Source organism: Sorex araneus, chromosome 2, assembly GCF_027595985.1.
Source record: "Sorex araneus isolate mSorAra2 chromosome 2, mSorAra2.pri, whole genome shotgun sequence".
NCBI classification, from domain to species: Eukaryota; Metazoa; Chordata; class Mammalia; order Eulipotyphla; family Soricidae; genus Sorex; species Sorex araneus.
This window is the reverse complement of record NC_073303.1, coordinates 248,460,800-248,480,464: the sequence shown is the minus strand read 5'-3', so window position 1 is coordinate 248,480,464 and position 19,665 is coordinate 248,460,800. Positions and strand designations below refer to the sequence as shown.

At 56.7% G+C, this 19,665-nt stretch overlaps 2 protein-coding genes across 2 annotated transcripts; both read right to left on the bottom strand.

Moving 5' to 3' along the window:
* Positions 1-1,684: 1,684 nt before the first annotated feature.
* Positions 1,685-2,098, bottom strand: PFN3 (profilin 3). Its single transcript, XM_004611430.2, has one exon. It carries the CDS (start codon positions 2,096-2,098, stop codon positions 1,685-1,687), a length of 414 nt encoding a protein of 137 aa, XP_004611487.1.
* A 2,302-nt stretch (positions 2,099-4,400) lies between these two features.
* On the bottom strand, positions 4,401-15,398 carry F12 (coagulation factor XII). Its single transcript, XM_055128174.1, has 14 exons — positions 15,342-15,398; positions 13,894-13,951; positions 9,893-9,992; positions 9,686-9,756; positions 9,259-9,369; positions 9,002-9,133; positions 8,682-8,786; positions 7,410-7,575; positions 7,050-7,279; positions 6,673-6,919; positions 6,331-6,467; positions 6,063-6,212; positions 5,098-5,246; positions 4,401-5,014 (listed from the first exon to the last, which is right to left on the bottom strand). Exons 1-14 carry the CDS (start codon positions 15,396-15,398, stop codon positions 4,847-4,849), a joined length of 1,881 nt encoding a protein of 626 aa, XP_054984149.1. The 3' UTR covers positions 4,401-4,846.
* Between the last annotated feature and the right edge of the window lie 4,267 nt (positions 15,399-19,665).

The following is a 19,665-nucleotide window of genomic DNA, read 5'->3' as shown; positions in this document are numbered from 1 at the left end:
GTGCTCCCAAGGCAACCCAATTCCACCATGCACTTGTAATATTGTTAATCCTTAAGCTCCCCTTTGTGCCCTTCTTCCCCTATTTGTTAATCACAAATATCCCCAAACCAGGCCCTGTAATGTGTAGGTCAATTCTTCTGAGGGGTCTGGATTGTGTCTGTGTAAGTGAAATATTACTTTTCTCTTTCCTTTATGTCCTTTGCATAGTTTACTTTAGAACAATGTCCTTTTTGTGTAGACACAGGAAGACAGTTCATGCTATGCTTTTGTAACTTGGGAGTTAACTGACTCCAAATAATATTTACTCTGGGGCATCTGTCATATTCACTTGACTTAAGCCTCAGTTTCCCTTACTTCCTAACACCCCAAAAGGGGGGTCCTGGCGAGATACTTGGATGGACCCCGGGTAAGCCGTAAACTACCCTGGCATAAGAGAGGAACAAGAGCACGGTCATGGAACAAACTCTGTCATGACCCAAAAAAGAAGTAACTGAATAAGGACCCTGCTGGGGTTAGGAAAGACTAACCTGGCCTGAGGACTGAAGTCTGGGATATATAGCGAGATGTCCCCAGGAAGAGCCACCCTTTAAGCTTAATATATCTTTTACTGTGTTCATGCAAAATGACTGGAAATATATTAAATAAATTTAATATGATTGTTTAAATGGATTACTAGCTACGGAAAGGAGAAAGCAATACGCCTTTAGATGGAATCCTGCCCTTGGGCAGATCTCCTAGTAATCTAGAGTGCTGAACCCTCAGTTGAGATATTGTCCTTGGGTAAATCGCCAAGAACTTCCCCTGAAGGAAGGGCTTTGCATCTGTTTGTTGCTATGGCAATGTTCAACCACACCTATGTGTAATTGCAGCCCCCAACCCTTCATGGTTTCTCTATCACTAGCGCTGAGACTGGAATAAATGGTCACTGATTACTGATTACCAACCAGCCTGTGACCTCCTTCCTTCGTCTGTTGCTGTCAGCCAGCCAGGGAAACAGTGATTGGCCCCGAAAACACCAAGGGGACCCTCAGGTCACCACAGGATGGTGAGCCCCTAGAATAGCAAAGAAGGGAAGGGAGAAAGGAAGGGAAGGAGAGAGGGAGGGAAGGAAGGAGGAAAGGAAGGGAGGGAGGGAGAGAGGGAGAGTGGGAGGAGGGAGAGAGAAAAGGAGGAAGGGAGGGATGGAAGAATGAGGGAGGGAGAAGGAAGGAAGAAGGAAGAAGGAAGGAGGAAGGGAGGAAGGGAGGAAGGAAGGAAGGAAGGAGAGGAGGAAGGGAGGAAGAAGGAAAAAAGGAAGGAAATATGGGAGGGAAGGAAGGAAGGAAGGAAATATGGGAGGGAAGGAAGGAAGGAAGGAAGGGAAAGGAGGGAGGAAGGAAGGAAGGAAGGAAGGAAGGAAGGAAGGAAGGAAGGAAGGAAGGAAGGAAGGAAGGAAGGAAGGAAGGAAGGAAGGAAGGAAGGAAGGAAGGGAGGGAGGAAGGAAGGAAGGAAGGGTCGGTTCCAAGTCCTTATCTCTGGCCTGGAAAATACCAGGTGGGGAGCATGTAACCCGGGTTCCAAATCCCAGACCCAGTAAATAAAGCTTCAGCTTCCGGTAAGCCGCGTCCACGCCCCGCGCGCCCTTGCGCCGAGAAGGACGCCACGCACCACCCGTGGAGGGTCGGGCTTTATTCCCGCGGGGGCCCTAGGTTCCCTGCGTGCGCAGCCCGTGGATGAGCTCGTGCACCGTCTTGTTCAGGACGCCGCCGTGCACGCCGCGGCAGCCCATGAGCACCAGCAGCACGCGCGGCGTGTGGCCCACGCACACGGCGCGCCCGTCCAGCCCCTTGGTGCGCGCGTCCAGCACGCCGTCGCCCTCGGCCAGCAGGTGGTCGCGGATGACGCAGCAGCGGCGCCCCGCCACGCTCACGCCCGTTTGCAAGAAGCTGCGCCGGTCCGGGCCCGTGAGCACCCCGACCTCCTGCGGGGAGATGGCCGCCAGCAGGCCCCCGGGCCGCGAGGCCCACACGCAGCGGTTGTCCGAGTGGCCCACGATGGCCACGTCGTCGATGCGCTGGTCCCGCAGCACCGCACAGATGTAACCTTTCCAGTCGCCCATTCCGGCTCCGGGTAAGTCTGGTTCCTCCCGCTTCGCTGGCGCGCCGCGACCGCCAGGGGGCACTGTGACGGGTGACCGCTGGGAGGCACTGTGACGGGTGACGCCAGGGGGCACTGTGACGGGTGACCGCCAGGGGGCACTGTGATGTACCATTGCCAGGATTGCCAAAGGGTCACGGTGATGTATAGGGTGTGACGTCACGCAGCGGCTGAGCAAGCTGGGAATGTGCGCGTTTGGCTGGGCTGGGGCTGGGGGTTGGGCCACATCCGGTGGTGCTCAGGGATTCCTCCTGGTGGGGCCTGGGGGACCCTAAAAGGCTGCCGGGGATTGAACCCGAATCTGCAACGTGCAAGGACAGCGCCTTAAACTCTGGACTAGCTCTCCATTTCCTGGACTCTTTTTTTCTCCTCTTTTTTTTTGGGGGGGTGAGGGGGGTGGTTCACCTCCTGTGGTTCTCAGGACTTACTCCTGGCTCTGTGCTCAGGGATTACTCCTGGTCAGGCTTGGGGGACTCTATAGGACGCTGGGGATCAAACTCAGGATGGCTGCGTGCAAGGCAAGAGCCTTACCCACTGTACTATCACTCCAGCCCCAGTAACTCTAATTTTGTTGGGGTATCCAAGCATGCAAAGGGGTCGTTTCTTTTTTTCTTTTTCTTTTTTTTCTTTTTGGGTCACACCCGGCGATGCACAGGGGTTACTCCCAGCTCTGCACTCAGGAATTACTTCTGGCAGTGCTCTGGGGACCATATGGGATGCTGGGAATCTAATCCCCGTCGGTTGAGTGCAAGGGAAACGCCCTACCTACCTGCAGAGCTATCACTCCAGCCCTGGGGCCATTTCTTTTTTTTTTTTTCCGAGGCCATTTCTTAAATGCTGGCTGTTCACTGGGTTTTTCCGCTGCAGAGTGACCAAGCTGTAAATTACCTTCCTCCTAATTTTAATACTGTGTTGCCATCAACACTAATATGCGCTGGATGGAGTCTTAACCTGAGTACTGAATAACTCTGACTTATATGATACTCTTAAGCTGAGTATCACATAAATCAAAAGGAAAAAAAACCACTTCCCAAACCAACTTCTGTGGTCTGCCAAGCATAGAATGAAGTTTTTTTTTGTTTGTTTGTTTGTGGGCCACTTCCACTTTTACTAAATATTTTAGAGGAAATGATATAGAGAATCATCTTGCCTGAGGCTTGTCCATATCTAGTACCATTTGGGTTGAATGTAAATCTTGGGGCTGGAGCGATTAGTACAGTGGGTAGGGTGCTTACTTTGCATGTGGCTGACCCTGGTTCAATCACTGGCATCCCATATAATCCTGCACTGTCAGGAGTAATTCCTGAGTGCAGAGCCAGGAGTAACCCGAGAGTGTCACTGGGTGTGGCTCCCTCCAAATAATTCAGAATTTTTTTTTTTTTTGCTTTTTGGGTCACAGCTGGTGATGCACAGGGGTCACTCCTGGCTCATGCACTCAGGAATTACCCCTGGCGGTGCTCAGGGGACCATATGGGATGCTGGGATTCGAACCCGGGTCGGCCATATGCAAGGCAAACGCCCTACCCGCTGTGCTATCACTCCAGCCCCTAACTCAGAACTTTTTTAAAAATGGTTTTGGGGTCACACCCGACAGTGTTCAGGGGTTCCTCCTGGCTCTGCAGTCAGGAATCACTCCTGATGCTGCACAGGAGACCAGCTGAGATGCCAGGGATGGAACTTGTGTTGGTCGCATGTAAGGCAAACACCCCATTGTACCATTGCTCCAGCAGAAATAACAAAAAAACATATTTTAAAAGAATCAAAGTCTTACACAAGCTGTCCAAAGATCACTGGGATGGGGGCAGAGCGGTAGTACAGAGGGGAGGATGTTTGCCTTGCATGCGGCCCACCCAGGTTCGATCCCCAGCATCCCATAGGGTGGCCCGAGCACCACCAGGAGTGATCCCTGAATGCAGAGCCAGGAGTAACCTTTGAGCATTGCCAAGAGTGACCCCAAAAGCTAACACAAACCAAAAACCAAACCCATAGATCATTGGGGCCAGGGTACAGCTTGGCTGTATATGTAGAGAATCCCCCCTTGCCAGCCTCAGACCCCCAGTTCAATCCCTGGCACTATCCCCCACATGCCCAAGACACCACTTGTGCAACTGAGTATCACAACAGAGGGAAGGGGACGTGGGGGGAGGGAGGATTTGTGCAGAGTATGAGGCAGATGTTGTTCACACTAGGAATTTTCTAGTGCAACCCCTAAAGGACTCTGCTGCTCAAATATTTCCAAAGAGCACTTTATTAGGAGTACCGGGTGTGTTTGGGGGCTGCACGCATTCATGTTGATGGACTATTCCTAGCCCCGTGCTCAGGAGTGACCCCTGGCGGTGCTCGGGGATATAACTGAGAGTATATGTCCTCCTTCCCTCAAAAAAGCTCTTTTATAAAGTAATTTTTTGTTTGTTTGTTTGTTTTGGCCACACCCGGAGGTTCTCAGGGCTTACACTCCTGTTTTTGTGCTCAGGGATCACTCTCAGAGGTCTCGATGGATCCTATGGGATGCTGGGAACCGAACCCGGGTTGGCAGTGTGCGAGGCAAGCACCCTCCCTGCTGTCCTACCTCTCCGGACCCCTCACAAGGCTATTTATTGATTGTGGCATGCATGACGCTGCCAGGAGCAATGCTTGCCCGTCCACACTCCTGCCGAGACCGCCTCCATGATCTCATCCAGGAGCAAAAGACGCATCCCTGGGTGAGGGATCAGGAAGCCAGATGCTCCTGGATCCAGGCCAGGTAGTTGGCAACGTCGGTGTAGACACCTGGCTTATTGCGGTCCCCACAGCCGGAGCCCCAGCTGACAACGCCTCGAAGGATGAGCTGGTCCTCGGTGTCCTCGTTCTCACACACCAGCGGACCCCCGGAGTCCCCCTGGGGGTAGCGGGGGAGTCAGATCACGTCCCTGTGGACCTGGACCAGGGACAGGAGACACACCCCGGGCCGCGGGAACTCACCTGGCACGCGTCGGTGCCGCCCTCCAGGAATCCGGCGCACAGCATACCGGGGAGGAACGTGGTCCCGTGCACTTCGGGGGCCGCGCAGCGCCCAGGGGAGATCAGAGGCACCTCGGCCTCCTGCAGGAAGCTGGAGTACTCCTCCGCCCCTGCCGACCGACCGAGAGCGCCTTTCTCACTCACAGCCCAACCTGGCTCGCCCTGTGCGCGCGCGCCATGCTCGGTGGGCGGCGCCGTCCAGGTGCTTCCAGACATTCCAACTTCCTCCCTCCCTCGCAGGCAGCTGCCCAGGCCAGGCAGGGAAAAAGTGGGATTGAAACGACTCGCAGGGGTGGAGCAATAGCACAGTGGGTAGGGCATTTGCCTTGCACGCGGCCAACCGGGGTTCGATTCCCAGCATCCCATATGGTCCCCTGAGCACCGCCAGGAGTAATTCCTGAATACAGAGCCAGGAGGAACCCCTGTGCATCGCCGGGTGTGACCCAAAAAGCAAGAATAATAATAATAATAAATTTAAAAATAATAAAAAAAGAAATGACTTGCACTGAGGGGCCAGCGCAATAGTACAATGGAGCAATAGTACAGCGGGTAGGGCGTTTGCCTTGCACGCGGCCGACCCTGGTTCGATTCCCAGCATCCCATATGGTTCTCTGAGCACCGCCAGGAGTGATTCCTGAGTGCAGAGCCAGGAGTAACCCCTGTGCATTGCCGGGTGTGACCCAAAAAGCAAAAAATAAATACAAACAAATTCAGTTTTGAGAGGGAAGGGACTTGCCTTGCAGTGGCCAACCCGGGTTCAATCTCTGGCATCTCATAGGAACCCCCTGAGCATCACCAGGTGTGGCTCCCAAACAAAATCCAACAAGACAATCAGTGCTGCCGACCCTCCCGAGCACCCCCCCTCCTCCTGCCCCTACAACATCCCCCCCCCACACACACCCCTCCACACCAGTCGCTCCGCTTACCATCGAACTGGTGGCCCCAGCCTGCCACCTCGCAGGCCGCGCTCTCCTCTTGGGCTGGCGACGCGGGGCCGCGGGGCAAACACACGGGCTGCACGTAGGGCGACGTGAGGGCGCAGCTGCCGTCGGCGCGCTCCTGCAGGCGCAGCAGGGCTGACCCGCGCCCGCGGGAACCCGGTGAGACGCCCCTCGGAGCTCCGTGCCTCGGTTCCCTTCCCCCGCAGCCCGATCCTCGCGGGCGCGACGACCCCCTTACCCCCACCCTGCTCACCCAGGTCGTGCTGGTAGGTCGAGGGCGAGAAGCCTTCGTGCAAACGGTAAGAGCGCACGGCCAGCGTCTGGCACTGTTGGCAACTCTCGTTATAGCGCTCCTGACCAAGCACCACCGTCAGCTCCTCCGGCGCAGGCCTGCGGGAGGGGGATGCGCTCTCAGAGGGTGCTATCCCCCTACCCCCCGCTGCAAGGCCCCTCTGCATCATCCTGCCCCCTGGGTTTCAGAAACTCGGGATGGGCGAGCGCGCGGAGTCAAGTGGGGCGCCGAGCCCGAGCGAGAGGGCTGGAGCTGGGGGGTGGGGGGGTGGGGGTGGGCAGGGGCCAGAGACGGGGTGCTCACCGTTTCTGCAGACAGTGCGCCGCCGTCAGCACCCAGCACGGGGCGATGAGGCTGCCTGCGCAGAAACCGTCGCCCCAGTACAGCGCTGCGATGTAAGGGTGCGCCCCGGGCAGCGCCACCAGCCCCCCGACGACGCGGCGCATCGAGGAAAACCGTTTCCGGAGGCGCCGACCGCAGCTCTCCGGCTCCGCCTGGCGCGCGCTGGACCCAGGGACCCACTGCTGCTGCTGGGGCAACGTGGGCGGGGCTGCGAGAGGAGCCGGGGCTGAGCAAGCGCCCCCTTCACCCCAAACTTTGCTCTAACCCACCCCTGAAATGGCAACATTCGGGCGTTCCCCTTCCCGTTCCACGGTCTCTTCCCGTCTCCAGTTGATTACCAGGGGTCGGGAGATGAGCTGAGCTCGCGGCGGGGGTCAGGGACTCGGGAAGCCCGGGCGCAGGCGGGGGAGGGGGCAGCTCCGGGTGCCCCGAGGGCCTCCAGCGCGCGGGACGGATTTGGGGCGTCAGTCGGTCCAGCGGTTGGCACTGTGGCACGCGGCAGTATTCCCAGGTCAGACGGTCGCCCACCCAGGTAAAGCACCAGGGACGGGTGTCGTTGTCGGGATTCCTGTGGCCGCCAGAAGGGGGCGCGGTGAGAACGTGGGAACCCCAGCCCCGTCCCGGGCTCGCCCTGCCCAGCCCTGCCCAGCTCTGCCCAGCTCTGCCCAGCCCCCCCCCCCCCCCCCGCGCGGGCGCACCGGCAGAAAGAGTGGTCTCCCAGGCCCCAGGAGCGCGCTTGCTCGACGCTCACGTTGCGGTAACTGGCCTCCGAGGTCCAGGACTCACAGTGAGCGCCCGAGACCGTGGTCCGTTCCCTGCCGCGGTAGCTGAGCCCCCGGCCTTCGTAGCAATTTGCCCCAATATCTAACCGGGAGTGGGAGGAGAGATACATAGCACAGCGGGGAGTGCGCTTGTCTGGCACGCAGTCCACTCGGGTTCGATCCCTGGCACCCCCGAATCCCTCCAGGAGAGATCCCGGAGCTCAGAGCCAGGAGGGAGCCCGGCGCACCGCCGGCTGTGGTCCTATAACAGCACTTCAGGCGTTTGGGACTGGAGAGATGGTACAGCCGGTAAGGTGCACGCTGGCCTTGCATTTGGCCAATCCCACTGTAGTAATTCCTGAGAGCAGAACTAGGCGTAACCCCTGAGCATTGCCAAGAGTGCCCACAGAACAAAAGAAACAATCACCCACCAAAAAAGAGAAAAAAAGAACCATCCAGTATTGTTCTGACAACTCAGGCATCACCCCTGAACATAAAGCCAGGAATCGTTTTTTTCCAGCACCTCTGGCTGTGTGGCCCAAACACCTCCCCCAAAAAAGATCTGGAGTTATAATACAGCAGGAAGGGTGCTTGCCTGGCTTGCGGCCACCCCAGGTTCAATCCTTAGCACCTCATAGAATCCTCCTAGCATTCCTGAGCACAGAGCCAGGAGTAAGCCCTGAGCCGTGCCTTTGCCAACAATTTCAGGGAGAGGAGAGAAGCAGAGAGGGCGTTGGCCTTTGCACATGGTGGACCAGGGTTTGATCCCGACACTCCATGTGGTCCCTTGGGCCCACCCACAGGGGGTGATGCCTGAGTACAGAGCCAGGAGTTAAGTCCTCAGCACAGCCAGGCGTGGCCCCAAACAGGGAGGAATAGGAGCTGGAACGATAGCACAGCGGGGAGGGCATTTGCCTTGCATGAGGCTGACCTGGGTTCGATGCCTGGCATTCCATAGGGTCCCCCCGAGCACTGCCAGGAGTAATTCCTGAATGCATGAGCCAGGAGTAACCCCTGAGCATTGCTGGGTGTGACCCAACAAGCAAAAAATTAAATTAAATTAAATTAAATTAAATTAAATTTAAAAAAAAGGGGAGGAATGAGGCTCCTAGATATTCAGGAGGTTGACCCCTCTTCATCCCCTCTGCTGTCACACCCCACGTGGGCCAGGACCTCTCCTCTCCCTGTCCCACCTCCTGCCCTACTCACCCACGTCGCAGATGCTTCCAGAATAGCCCTCAGGGCAGTGACAGAGCTGGTGCCCCTCCACTTCCACACAGCGTCCCCCGTTGAGACACGGGCTTGTCTGGCAGGCTGGGAGAAAGGCCGATTAAGAGCCCCATATACGGCTGCAGCGACAGCACAGCGGGGAGGGCACTTGCCTTGCTCACGGCCGACCCGGGTTCGATCCCGAGCACCGCCAGGAGAGATTCCTGAGCGCAGAGCCCCTTAAATGGCATCTCCCGCCCACCTGCTCCCCAGCCTCCCGCCAGCTTCTCCACCCACATCCGGCCCTCCGATGCCCTCACCCTGGCCTGTCAGCACCTGGCACTGGGCCTTAGGCCCCCGGCACTGGCACTTGGCCCCGCCGGCCTGCTCCGCCCGGTACCAGATTTCATTCTCATGGAAGAATCGGAGAAGCTGAGGCTCGAAGCATTTCTCTGGGAACAGAGAGAGAGAATCTGGGGAGTCGGGGGTGGGGAACAGAGGACACAGAGGACCTTGTCGAGTGTCCCCTGAGTCCGTGCACCCCAATTCGGTTTGGGTCGACCCTCGGCACCCCCACCTTTCTGGCAGTGCTTGCCGGTATAGAGCTCAGGGCAGAGACAGCGGGGGCCGTGGGGCGTGTTCACACAGGTAGCCCCCCTATGGCAGGGATTGTGTTTGCCACAGTGGTCTGGAAGAGAGGGAGGGGGTGTGAGTCTGACCCCTCGACCAGCCCCTCCCATCCGCCCACCCAAGTCTTTGCCTGAACCCTCTTGTCTTCGAAACCTGGACGCTTCTAAACCAAGCCTCGATTTCCATATCTGCCAAATGGGCTGATCCCCCCTCCCACAGCTTCTCGATCCCAGGGAGGAAGGGAAGGGACAGGGTGGGTTCAAACGCTGGGTGGTGGGATGGGTTACGTAGGGGGGGGTGTCAATGGACAATCGGGGTGGGGGGAGGGAAGTGGCGAGGAGAGGCCCCTGGGCCAGCCCAGCCGTGGATGGCACCTTTCTCTTTCTTGGGCTCCAGGCAGTAACCCCATCGCTGGTCCTGATCAAAGTTGGGGGTGGTGGCACACCTGTTGGAAGAGATCCAGCTCCCTCGCTCTGCCCAGGGGCTAGCGGCCCCCTCTGGCTCCCCTCCAAGCGAGGATTCTGGGGGGTGGCGTCCCTCTCCCGTGGGGCTTCTGCTCCCACCCCCTCCGGCAGCCTTACCAGGGCCGGGAGCCCGGCCGGCCCCGCTGGGTACAGTGGTGGTAGAGCCGACGGTTGAACTGGAAGGGGAAGTGGCAGAGCTCCCCGTCGATGGTGAGCACTGCGAAGAGAGCACGCGTCGAGCCCTCTGCCCCAGCACGGCCTCTTCGACGTCTTCGTGCCGGGGAGAGGCGTTAACCACCCTCCCCGCCCCCCCCCCAAAGATCACTGCCTTTGGGGCGGAAGTGATAGGACACACGGTAGAGAACTGGCCTTTGATGGTTTGGTTTGGGTTTTGTGCCACAGCAGTGATGCTCAGGGCTGACTCCGGGCTCCGCACTCAGGAATCTCTCCTGACGCTGCTCAGGGGACCCCAGGCGATGCCGGGAACGGAACCCGGGTCCGCTGTGCACTAGACAAGTGCCCTCCCCACTCTACTCTCTCTCCGGCCGGCCCCGGAGGGAGTGAGCCTTGTGCGGAGCTGACCCAGGCTTGATCCTTGGCGCCCCATAGGATTCCCGCCCCCCGCCCCCGTGCCCTGCCAGGAGTGAGCCCTGAGCTCAGATCCAGGAGTAAGCGCTGAGCACTGATGGATGTGCCTCTCACCCCAAAATGTATTTCTGGGCTGCAGAGATAGTTCGGAGGACGCCAGGCTGTGAGTTGAATCCTCTGCGCTGCCCACATACCCTGAGTGCAGTCTCGGCCACCCTGCTGTTGGTGATCAAGCACCCCCAGGGGATTGGGCCCCCCCAGACCCTTCTGGGAATGATCCCTGAGTGCAGAGCCAGGAGGAAGCCTTGAGCACTGCTGAGTGTAGTTCAAAAAAGGAAGAGAGAGAGAGAGAGAGAGAGAGAGAGAGAGAGAGAGAGAGAGAGAGAGAGAGAGAGAGAAAGAGAAAGGGAAGAAGAGAAGAAGAGAAAATAAAAGGGACAGCTGGAGCAATAGTCCAGCAGGCAGGGCGCTTGCACGCACGCAGCAGACCTGGGTTCGATCCCCGGTATCCTGCAGGGTCCCCTGAGCACCGCCGGGAGTAATTCCTGAGTGCAGAGCCAGGAGTAACCCCTGAGCACTTTAGGGTCTGGCCCCAAAACAAAGAAGAAAGAAAGAGAGAGAGAGAGAAAGGAGAGAGAAAGAGAGAGAGAGAAAGAAGGGGAAAGGTAAGAAAGAAAGAAAAATGGGACCGGAGTTGTAGTACAATGGGAAGGGCTCTTTTTTTTTTTTTTATTTTCGGGTCACACCCAGCAATGCTCAGGAGTTACTCCTGGCTTTGCACTCAGGAATGACTCCTGGCGGTGCTTGGGGGACCATATGGGATGCCAGGGATCGAACCCAGGCCGGCCGCGGGCAAGGCAAACGCCCTACCCGCTGTGCTATCGCTCCGGCCCCTCAATGGGAGCCAGGTGTAACCCCTGAGCATTGCCAGGTGTGGCTCAAAAAACAAAATAAAATAGATAAAAGATAGAGAAAGAAGAAAAACAAAGAAAAGAGAAGAGGAAAGGAAAGGAAAGGAAAGGAAAGGAAAGGAAAGGAAAAAAGGAGGCCAGAGCGATAGTCTAGCCAGGAGGGCATTTGTCGTGCACACGCCTGACCCGGGTTCGATCCCTGACATCCTATAGGGTCCCCCAAGCACCGCTGGGAGTAATTCCTAAATGCAGAGCCAAGAGTAACCCCTGAGCATGGCTAAGTGTGACACCCCCCCCAAAAAAAAAAACCGAAAAAAGAAAACAAGAAAATAGAGAAGAAAGAAAAGAACAAGGCCAGAGGGGCCAGAGGGGACCGTTGAGGAGGCGTTTCCGCCCGTACACGCCGGTGTGGCCTCTGGTCAGCAAACCCAGCGTTGGACCCACAACCCAGCGGGACAAGTCTTACAGGGGGTGACCCCCTCAGGCTTCTGACCCCTGCTTGAGTAGCTCTCCCCACACACACCCCAAAAAGGAGAAAAGAGGAGAGCCGTGCTCGGGGAGTGCCGATAAGGAGAGGGGCGAGGCTCAGATTTTGTGAGCTGGCCTCCCTGGCTCCCTGCCCCGGGGCTGGGCCGGCCCCGCCAAATTGGGCTCCCGAGGGCAGAGTTCATTTCGTTGTCATCTCTAGGTAAATATTTAGTGCCCCGGAGAATAATATTTATTCTCCAATCTCCGCGGCCGGATTGGAGACACAGGGAGATGCCTCCGGGGGGAGTCTGGAGGCCGGAGGACAGAGCACGGCGGGTGGAGCATGTGCTTCGCACCCTGCTGACCGGGGCTCTGTCCCTGGTGGCCCAGAGTGTCCTCTGAATCCCACCATCAGCAGTGATTTTTTTTTTTTTGGCTTTTCGGGTCACACCCAGCGATGCTCAGGGGTTACTCCTGGCTCTGCACTCAAGAATCACTCCTGGCGGTGCTCGGGGGACCCTATGGGGTGCCGGGGAATCGAACCTGGTTCTGCCATGTGCAAAACTAAATGCCCTCCTCGCTGTACTATTGCTCCAGCCCCACTGATTTCTGAGCATAGAGAAATATAGGACTGGAGCGATAGCACAGCGGTTAGGGCGTTTGCCTTGCACGCGGCCGACCCGGGTTCGAATCCCAGCAGCCCATAGGGTCCCCTGAGCACCGCCAGGAGTAATTCCTGAGTGCAAAGCCAGGAATAAGCCCTGTGCACTGCCAGGCGTGACCCAAAAAGAAAAAAAAAAAAGAGGGGCGGAGTCATAGGACAGAGGGAAGCAGAGGGGGAGGCACTTGCTTGCACACAGCTGACCCGGGTTCAAGCTCCTGCACCCCAGAAGATTCCCCCAAGCCTCTGACAGGAGTGATTCCGGCGCACAGACCCAGGAACAAGCCCCGAGTGTTTCCAGGTGTGGCCGGAAACCAAAGTAACAGTAATAATAACAGAGATAAAAGGGGAATGGCAAGGGAGCCTGGAGGTGTGGAGTATGTGGTTCCGTGGCAGAGCGCATGTGTGGCCTGTGCATGGCCCTGAGTTTGATCCCTAAAACTACGTTGTCATCCCCCCCTCCAGCACCACTGTGTACCCTCAAGTACTCTTCTGTGTGGACCTCTGATAGGTCCAAAATTTTATTTATTAATTAATTTATTTATTGGGCTTTTTGGATCCAAAACTTAAAATAAAATGGAAGGGGCCAGAGTGATAGTACTGTGGCTGAGATGCTTGCTTCGCTCGCAGCTGACTTGGGGTTTGATCTATGACACCCCAAAAGCTCCCCTAAGCACTGTCCAAGGAGTGATCCCTGAGCACTGAGTCAGGAGAAAGCCCTGAGCACTGCCAGGTGTGGTTCCAAAAGCAAAAAAAAAAAAAAAGAAGCTTCTTTTTTTTTTTTTTGCCTTTTGGGTCCACACCTGGCGATGCACAGGGGTTACTCCTGGCTCATGCACTCAGAAATCACTCCTGGTGGTGCTCAGGGGACCCTATGGGATGCTGGGAATTAAACCTGGGTCGACTGCGTGCAAGGCAAATGCCCTACCCGCTGTGCTATCGCTCCAGCCCCCAGTTTTCTTCTTTTTTTTTTTTTCTTTTTTGCCTTTTGGGTCCACACCTGGCGATGCACAGGGGTTACTCCTGGCTCTGCACTTAGGAATTACTCCTGGCGGTGCTCAGGGATCATGTGGGATGCTAGGAATCGAACCCAGGTCGGCCGCATGCAAGGCAAACGCCCTACCCGCTGTGCTATTACTCCAGCCCCAAGTTTTCTTCTTCTTCATGTTTTGGGACCACACCTGGTGGTGTTCAGGGGCTGCTCCTGGCACTGTGCTCAGGGATCACTCCCGGCAGTGCTCAGGGAACTCTCTGGGGTGCCAGGGATCGAACCTGGGCCTACCCCACAGGTCTATTTCTCTGGCCCTTTCTTGAAGTGTTTGGGCAAAGCTCAGGGGCTGCTCCCAGCGTGGTGCTCCGGGATCAGTTCCTCGGTGCTCAGTAGATGAGGCTGGGGTGGGGATGGGGTCTGGACCTCTCTGCTGCAAAGCCAGCCTCTGGAGTTTCCTTTCTGCCGCGCAGGGGTGTTTTGGAGCAGGCCGGCTACTTACCCACGGTGTCCCCTGCCGTCGCCTGGCTCTGCTCCTGGCGGCTTTTCCAACGGGGAATCTACAGGGTGGGGAATTAGCCAGAACATCAGAGCCAACCCTGGATTCTTCTCTTCTAGTATCTTTGGGGGTGGGGGCGGGGTACATCCAATGATGCTCAGAGATAACTCCTGGCTCTGCCTCAGGAACCACTCCTGGCAGTGCTCAGGGGACCCTACGGGATGCCAAGAACCAAACCTTGGCCAGCTACTTGCAAAGCAACCACCTTAACCTACTGGACTATGGCTCCAGTCCCAATTTTTGGTTTTTTTTTTTTTTTGGTTTTTTGCTTTTTTTTGGGTCACACCCAGCGGTGCTCAAGGGTTACTCTTGGCTCTACACTCAGGAGTTACTCCTGGCAGTGTTCAGGGGACCCTATGTGTTGCTGGGAATTGAACCCAGGTTAGCCGCATGCAAGGCAAATGCCCTCCCCGCTGGACTATCGCTCCGGTCCCCCGTCCCATCTTTTTAATTTTTCCCCTTTCCTTCATTGGGCCACACCTGCTGATGCTCACGGGTTATTCCTGGCTCTACAGGCAGGAACGGCTCCTGGTGGGCTCAGGGGACCCTATGGGATGCTGGGGATTGAACCTGCAACGGTCATGTGTAAGGCAAACACCCTCCCCACTGGACTATCGCTCCAGCCCCAACTCTGCTAGCTTCTTCCCGAAGCCCCCAAATGCAGCCCCCTTCCTTGCAAGACCTAGCGCCTCCACGTGCCCCCCCCTTCTCCTCGAGACTCGCCTCTGGGTCTTTCCAGAAACGCAGCCCCTCCCCCTGCGGTTGACTCCCTCTGGCTTCACTCTGCCTGGGCTGGGCCTTACAGAGAGGGAAGAGAGAGGCGAAGTCGTTTGCCTTATATGCCGCCGACCCCAGTTGCATCCCTGGCACCACAGAGGGTCTTCTGAGCACTGCTAGAAGGACCCCCAAGCACAAAAGCTGGGAGTGACGCCCCCCATGCCCCGAACACCACCCTCTAGGGCCCCACCCTAAAAATATCAGGCCTTGGGTCCTGAGCCATAGTACAGCCTTGTACGTGGCCAACCTGGGTTCAACCTGTGGCACCGCCTAGGGTCCTCCAAGGAGTGACCCCTGAACACAGAGCCAGGAATAAATAAAGAAAGCTGGGTCTGGTCCCCAAACTGAACCACAACACCCCCACCGCTCCCCAAAAATGGGCCTGGACTGAGAGATCAGAGTCAGAGGCCAGGGCTGGCGTCTGAGCCCCCCGTTTCCTCGTCCTGAGGGGTGTCCTCTGGCTGAACCTCCAGAAACACACTCAGCAGTGCTGGGAGGTGGGTCTGCGGTGCTGGGGTCCAACCAGGAGCCCCGGGCACGCACCCCTGACCCCGACCCCTGACCTCTAACCTAGAAACCCCCTGTCCCGTCTTCTTGATCCCCACGGGGCTCACCAAAAGCGCGGACTCCAGGCTTGCCAGCAAGAACCCCAGGAGCAACGGGAACCTCATGGCGGCTGGCCGGACTGTCCTGGAGTCCAGATCAATAGGGGTGGACCAAGGTCCCGAGGCCGCAGGAGCGGGATTGGTCAGATTCTTCTCTTATGCAGAGGCCGGAACCCCCCCACCCCCCACCCCCGGCGCGTGTGGAGTTGGGAGTTGGTGAACGGGAGTGAAACGGTGAGCTCGGGGGTCCCCTCTCATGCCTGAATTAAGGGACACTCAGAAGCAGCATGAGCGGCCCGAGACATAGGACATGGGGGAGGGCGTTTGTTTGCCTTGCTCACAGCAGATCTGGGTTCGGTCCCCGGCATCCCAAAGGGCTCCCCCCGCCCCGCCCCCCAGGCCCACCAGGAGTGATTCCTGAGTGCAGAGCCAGGAGTTAGCCCTCAGCACTGCCGGATGTGGCCCCCAAGTTCAAACCAAATCAAAACAAAACACAGCCTGAGGGACTTGGGGTCTCCTGTGCTCTGGCGCTGGGTCTGGCAATGTGGTGGGACCCTGTGATGTCAGGGATCGAACCCAGGGCCTCCTGCCAGGCCATGCGGGTTGGACCATTTCTCTGATCTCAACAAGGAACATTCTTGGGTTCCCAGGATCCAGTAGGGAAGGAGGAGGGGGAGGGGGAGAAGCCTCTGCACTTTAGGGGGCTCTTAGAGTCCACGGGGAAAGTCATTCTCTCTCTCTCTCTCTCTCTCTCTCTCTCTCTCTCTCTCTCTCTCTCTTTTTGCTTTTTGGGTCACACCCAGTGGTGCTCAGGGGTTACTCCTCGCTCTGCACTCAGGAATTACTCCTGGAGGTGCTCAGGGGACCATATGGGATGCCACGCCCTACCCGCTGTGCTCTCGCTCCAGCCCCTTCTCTCTCTCTCTCCCTCTCTCTCCCTCTCTCTCTCTCTCTCTCTCTCTCTCTCTCTCTCTCTCTCTCTCTCTCTCTCTCAGGCTGCTGACATGATTCCTGGGATATTTGGGGGGGAATCTATGGGTTCCAGGAATGGAACTTTCGTCAGCCATGTGCAAGGCAAACACCCTGATCTGTCTTGTACTATGTCTGTAGTCCAAACAAATGTAATATATGATTTGGTTTTGGGGGAGCAGCCGTGACCGTGCTCAGGGCTTACTCATGGCTCTGCACTCAGGAATCACTCCTGGTGGGCTCAGGAGACCCTACGGGATGCTGGGGATCGAACCCGGGTTAGCCACATTTAAGTACCCCCCAACATTGTACTATCACTCCAGCCCCAAACAAACGTAAATTTTTTGGTGGGGAGGGGTTTGGGTCACACACACAGTGATGCTCTGGGTTACTTCTGCCTCTGCACTCAGGAAATGACTCCTGGTGTTGGGGAACACTATGGGATGCTGGAGATCGAACCCAGGTTGGCTGCATGCTAGGCAAATGCCCTACCTACTGTACTATCTGGCCCCAAACGAACATAATATTTTTTTTTTTTTTTGCTTTTGGGTCACACCGGTGATGCACAGGGGTTAGTTACTCCTGGCTCTGCACTCAGGAATTATCCCTGGCAGTGCTCAGGGGACCCTATGGGATGCTGGGAATTGAACCCGGGTCAGCCGCGTGCCAGGCAAATGCCCTCCCCGCTGTGCTATCGCTCCAGCCCCCCCATAATATTTCTTAATTGGACTCCAAGATTAGCCAAGGGTGGAACAGATACCCAGGGGGCGGGCAGTCCACACCCCCTGCTGCACCTTGCTGACAATTGTTTCAAAGGTAACACTTAGCTGTGGCAGTTCGGGCTGAAAGTGGAAACTCCGGGGGTTGGTAAAGGCAGCCCCGTTGGTGGCTGATTACTCCTGAGTACAGACCTTGACCTGTGCTGGGTCCCGCACGGCTACTTCCCTTTGGGGAAGGGCCAATTCCAGCTTTAAATGCAAGAGGGCCTTTTTTTTTAAATTATTTTTTGAAGGAAGTGCACGTCTGAATACTCCTGGCTAAGTGTTCAGGGGACCCTCGGCAGTGCTGGAATGGAGGCTGCGTATAAGTAAGCCCCTTCCCTGATGTCCTATCTCTCTAGGCCAGAATCTAAAAGGCTTTTGGGAGAAGACTTGGCCAGGAGTAGGCACTTAGAGGTGAGCGAGGGAAGGAAGATCTTTCCAGAAATGTGAGTTTGGTACGCCAAAGGAGACATGGGGGCCTAAGAGACAGGACAGCAGGTAGGGTGCTTGTCTGGCATGCGGTGAGCTCAGGTTCGATACCCAGCACCACACGGAATCTGCCAGGCCCGCCGGGAATGATCCCTGAGTGCAGAGGCAGGAGTAAATTCTGAGCACCGCTGGGTGTGACCCAAAACCCAAAACCCAAACAAAGGAAATAATATCATTCAGAACCCAAGTTCTGGGCTAAGAGATAGTTCAGAGGGATCCTGGGGCATCATCTGGTTCCCCAAGCACTACAATGAGTGAACTATGAGCACTGATGTGGGAGTAGCTCATGAGCGTGCACCCCCCGCCCCCAAAAAAAGAAGCCAAGTCCTTTATCTTTTTCTGTGGTCCTCAGTGTGCAGATCCTCAGGCTGACCTTGACCCTCTCCTCGTGGTCACATGATGGCTGCCACAGCTCCCAGAATCACATCTGAACTCCAGAAAGGAAAAGTGTCTCCTTACAGTTGGTCTTTCTCAGATATGAAGAACCTGAAGCTAGAGTAGAGCTGAAGTGGCCATTAAAAGTGAAGTGGCCATTGGAAGTGAGTCAGCTGGGCAATAGGTGGACGACCACAGCATCTTCGGGATTGCTGGCGATTCAGTTCTTGAGTTTTGTTTTGTTCAGTTTGGTTTGGTTTGGGGGCTCTACCCAGCAGTGCTTGGGCAGGCTACTCCCAGCCTGGTGCTCAGAGGATCAAATCAAAGCCTCCTGCATGTAAAACATGTATGCCAGCCCTTTCAAACTATTTTCTGGGTCCAATTTCTGACGGTTTTGAGGGTGGGGGGAGTTTAGGGCCAACAGTAATGCTCAGGGACTATTTCTGGCACTGGCTCAGGAGTGACTTGGGGTGATGCTCAAGATCGGTTCCCGGGATTTAAAAAGAAATTTTTTGGGGGGGCACACCCCGAGGCTCAGGACTTATTCCTGGCTCTGCACTCAGAAATCATGTGCTTTACCCTCTGGTTCCCTTCAGGAATGTTTGTGTGTGTGGGGAACCATACCTGTCGGTGCTCAGGGCTTTCTCCTGGCTCTGCGCTCAGGGATCATTTCTGGAAGACTCCGGGGACCCTAATTGGGTGCCGGGGATTGAACCCGTGCCGGCTGCATGCAAGGCAAGCGCTGTAGCCGCTGTCCTGTCAGTCCGGCCGGGTTTTGCCGGAATGTCTTAATAGCACTTACTCTTGGAGACCCTCTGTTTAGAGTGATCCCCTTTCGCCCCCCTTCTAGCCTGCAAGCAGGGAGCTCGGGCTGACCCCATACACAAGGTTCCCCTGCATCTGGCTTGGTGCCTGGCAGAGAGCGCATGCTCCTTCGTTTTGGATGAATGGGATGGGGAATCTGGCTCTGCCGGAGTAGCTGAGTTGGGGCAAGCCTCCGCTTCCTGGTGTGTAAGAAGTGGGAGGATGTTGAACTTGAAGGTGTTGATTAGCCGCACAATGTCAGCCCAGGATTCTTCTCTAGTCTTCCGGCCCGGAGCCAGCTACAGGACCTCAGCTGTCCACCTGTATAATGGGTGTGAGCCAGTCCCTGGTAAGAGCGCTGCCTTATAAGGTAGCAGGAGGCCCAAGGCCGAATGGGTGGAGAGAAATCATAACATCCTGCTGCGGGGGCGAAGCAGGGGATGCCCGCGGCGGCCGGGTCGGAGACCCGCGAGCAGCTCGGGAGGTGGCCGGTAACTCTGGGCCTCTTCCCGCTCCCAGGGGAGCTCACGGATGGGCCAACGCAGAGGAAAACGGCCGGATCCAGGGCCCAAGAAAGCGCGGCCCGCCCACTGGAGGCCTATGATATTAAGCGCGTCCCCTACAAACCCTAGAAAAGCAAAGGCGAGCTACTAGGACCAGGTCCACACTCCCATACGAAGCTCCAATCAGAGTGCAGGGCTGGGAATAACTGACGCTTCCTGTATCCAATCAAAGAGCTCGACTCCAAGGCGTGACTTTAGACGCCCCACCTCCGCAGCCCCAGCGGAGGGCTCGGCCCTAATTGGCAGTTCGTTATCCTATCACGGTCCAGAAATTCGAACCTAGGGGCTGAGCCGCACCCGCAGGCCAACCAGGAAGAGATGACGTATAAGTCCCGCCTCCACACGCCTTTGGGCGAATCCCTTGGTGAGGAG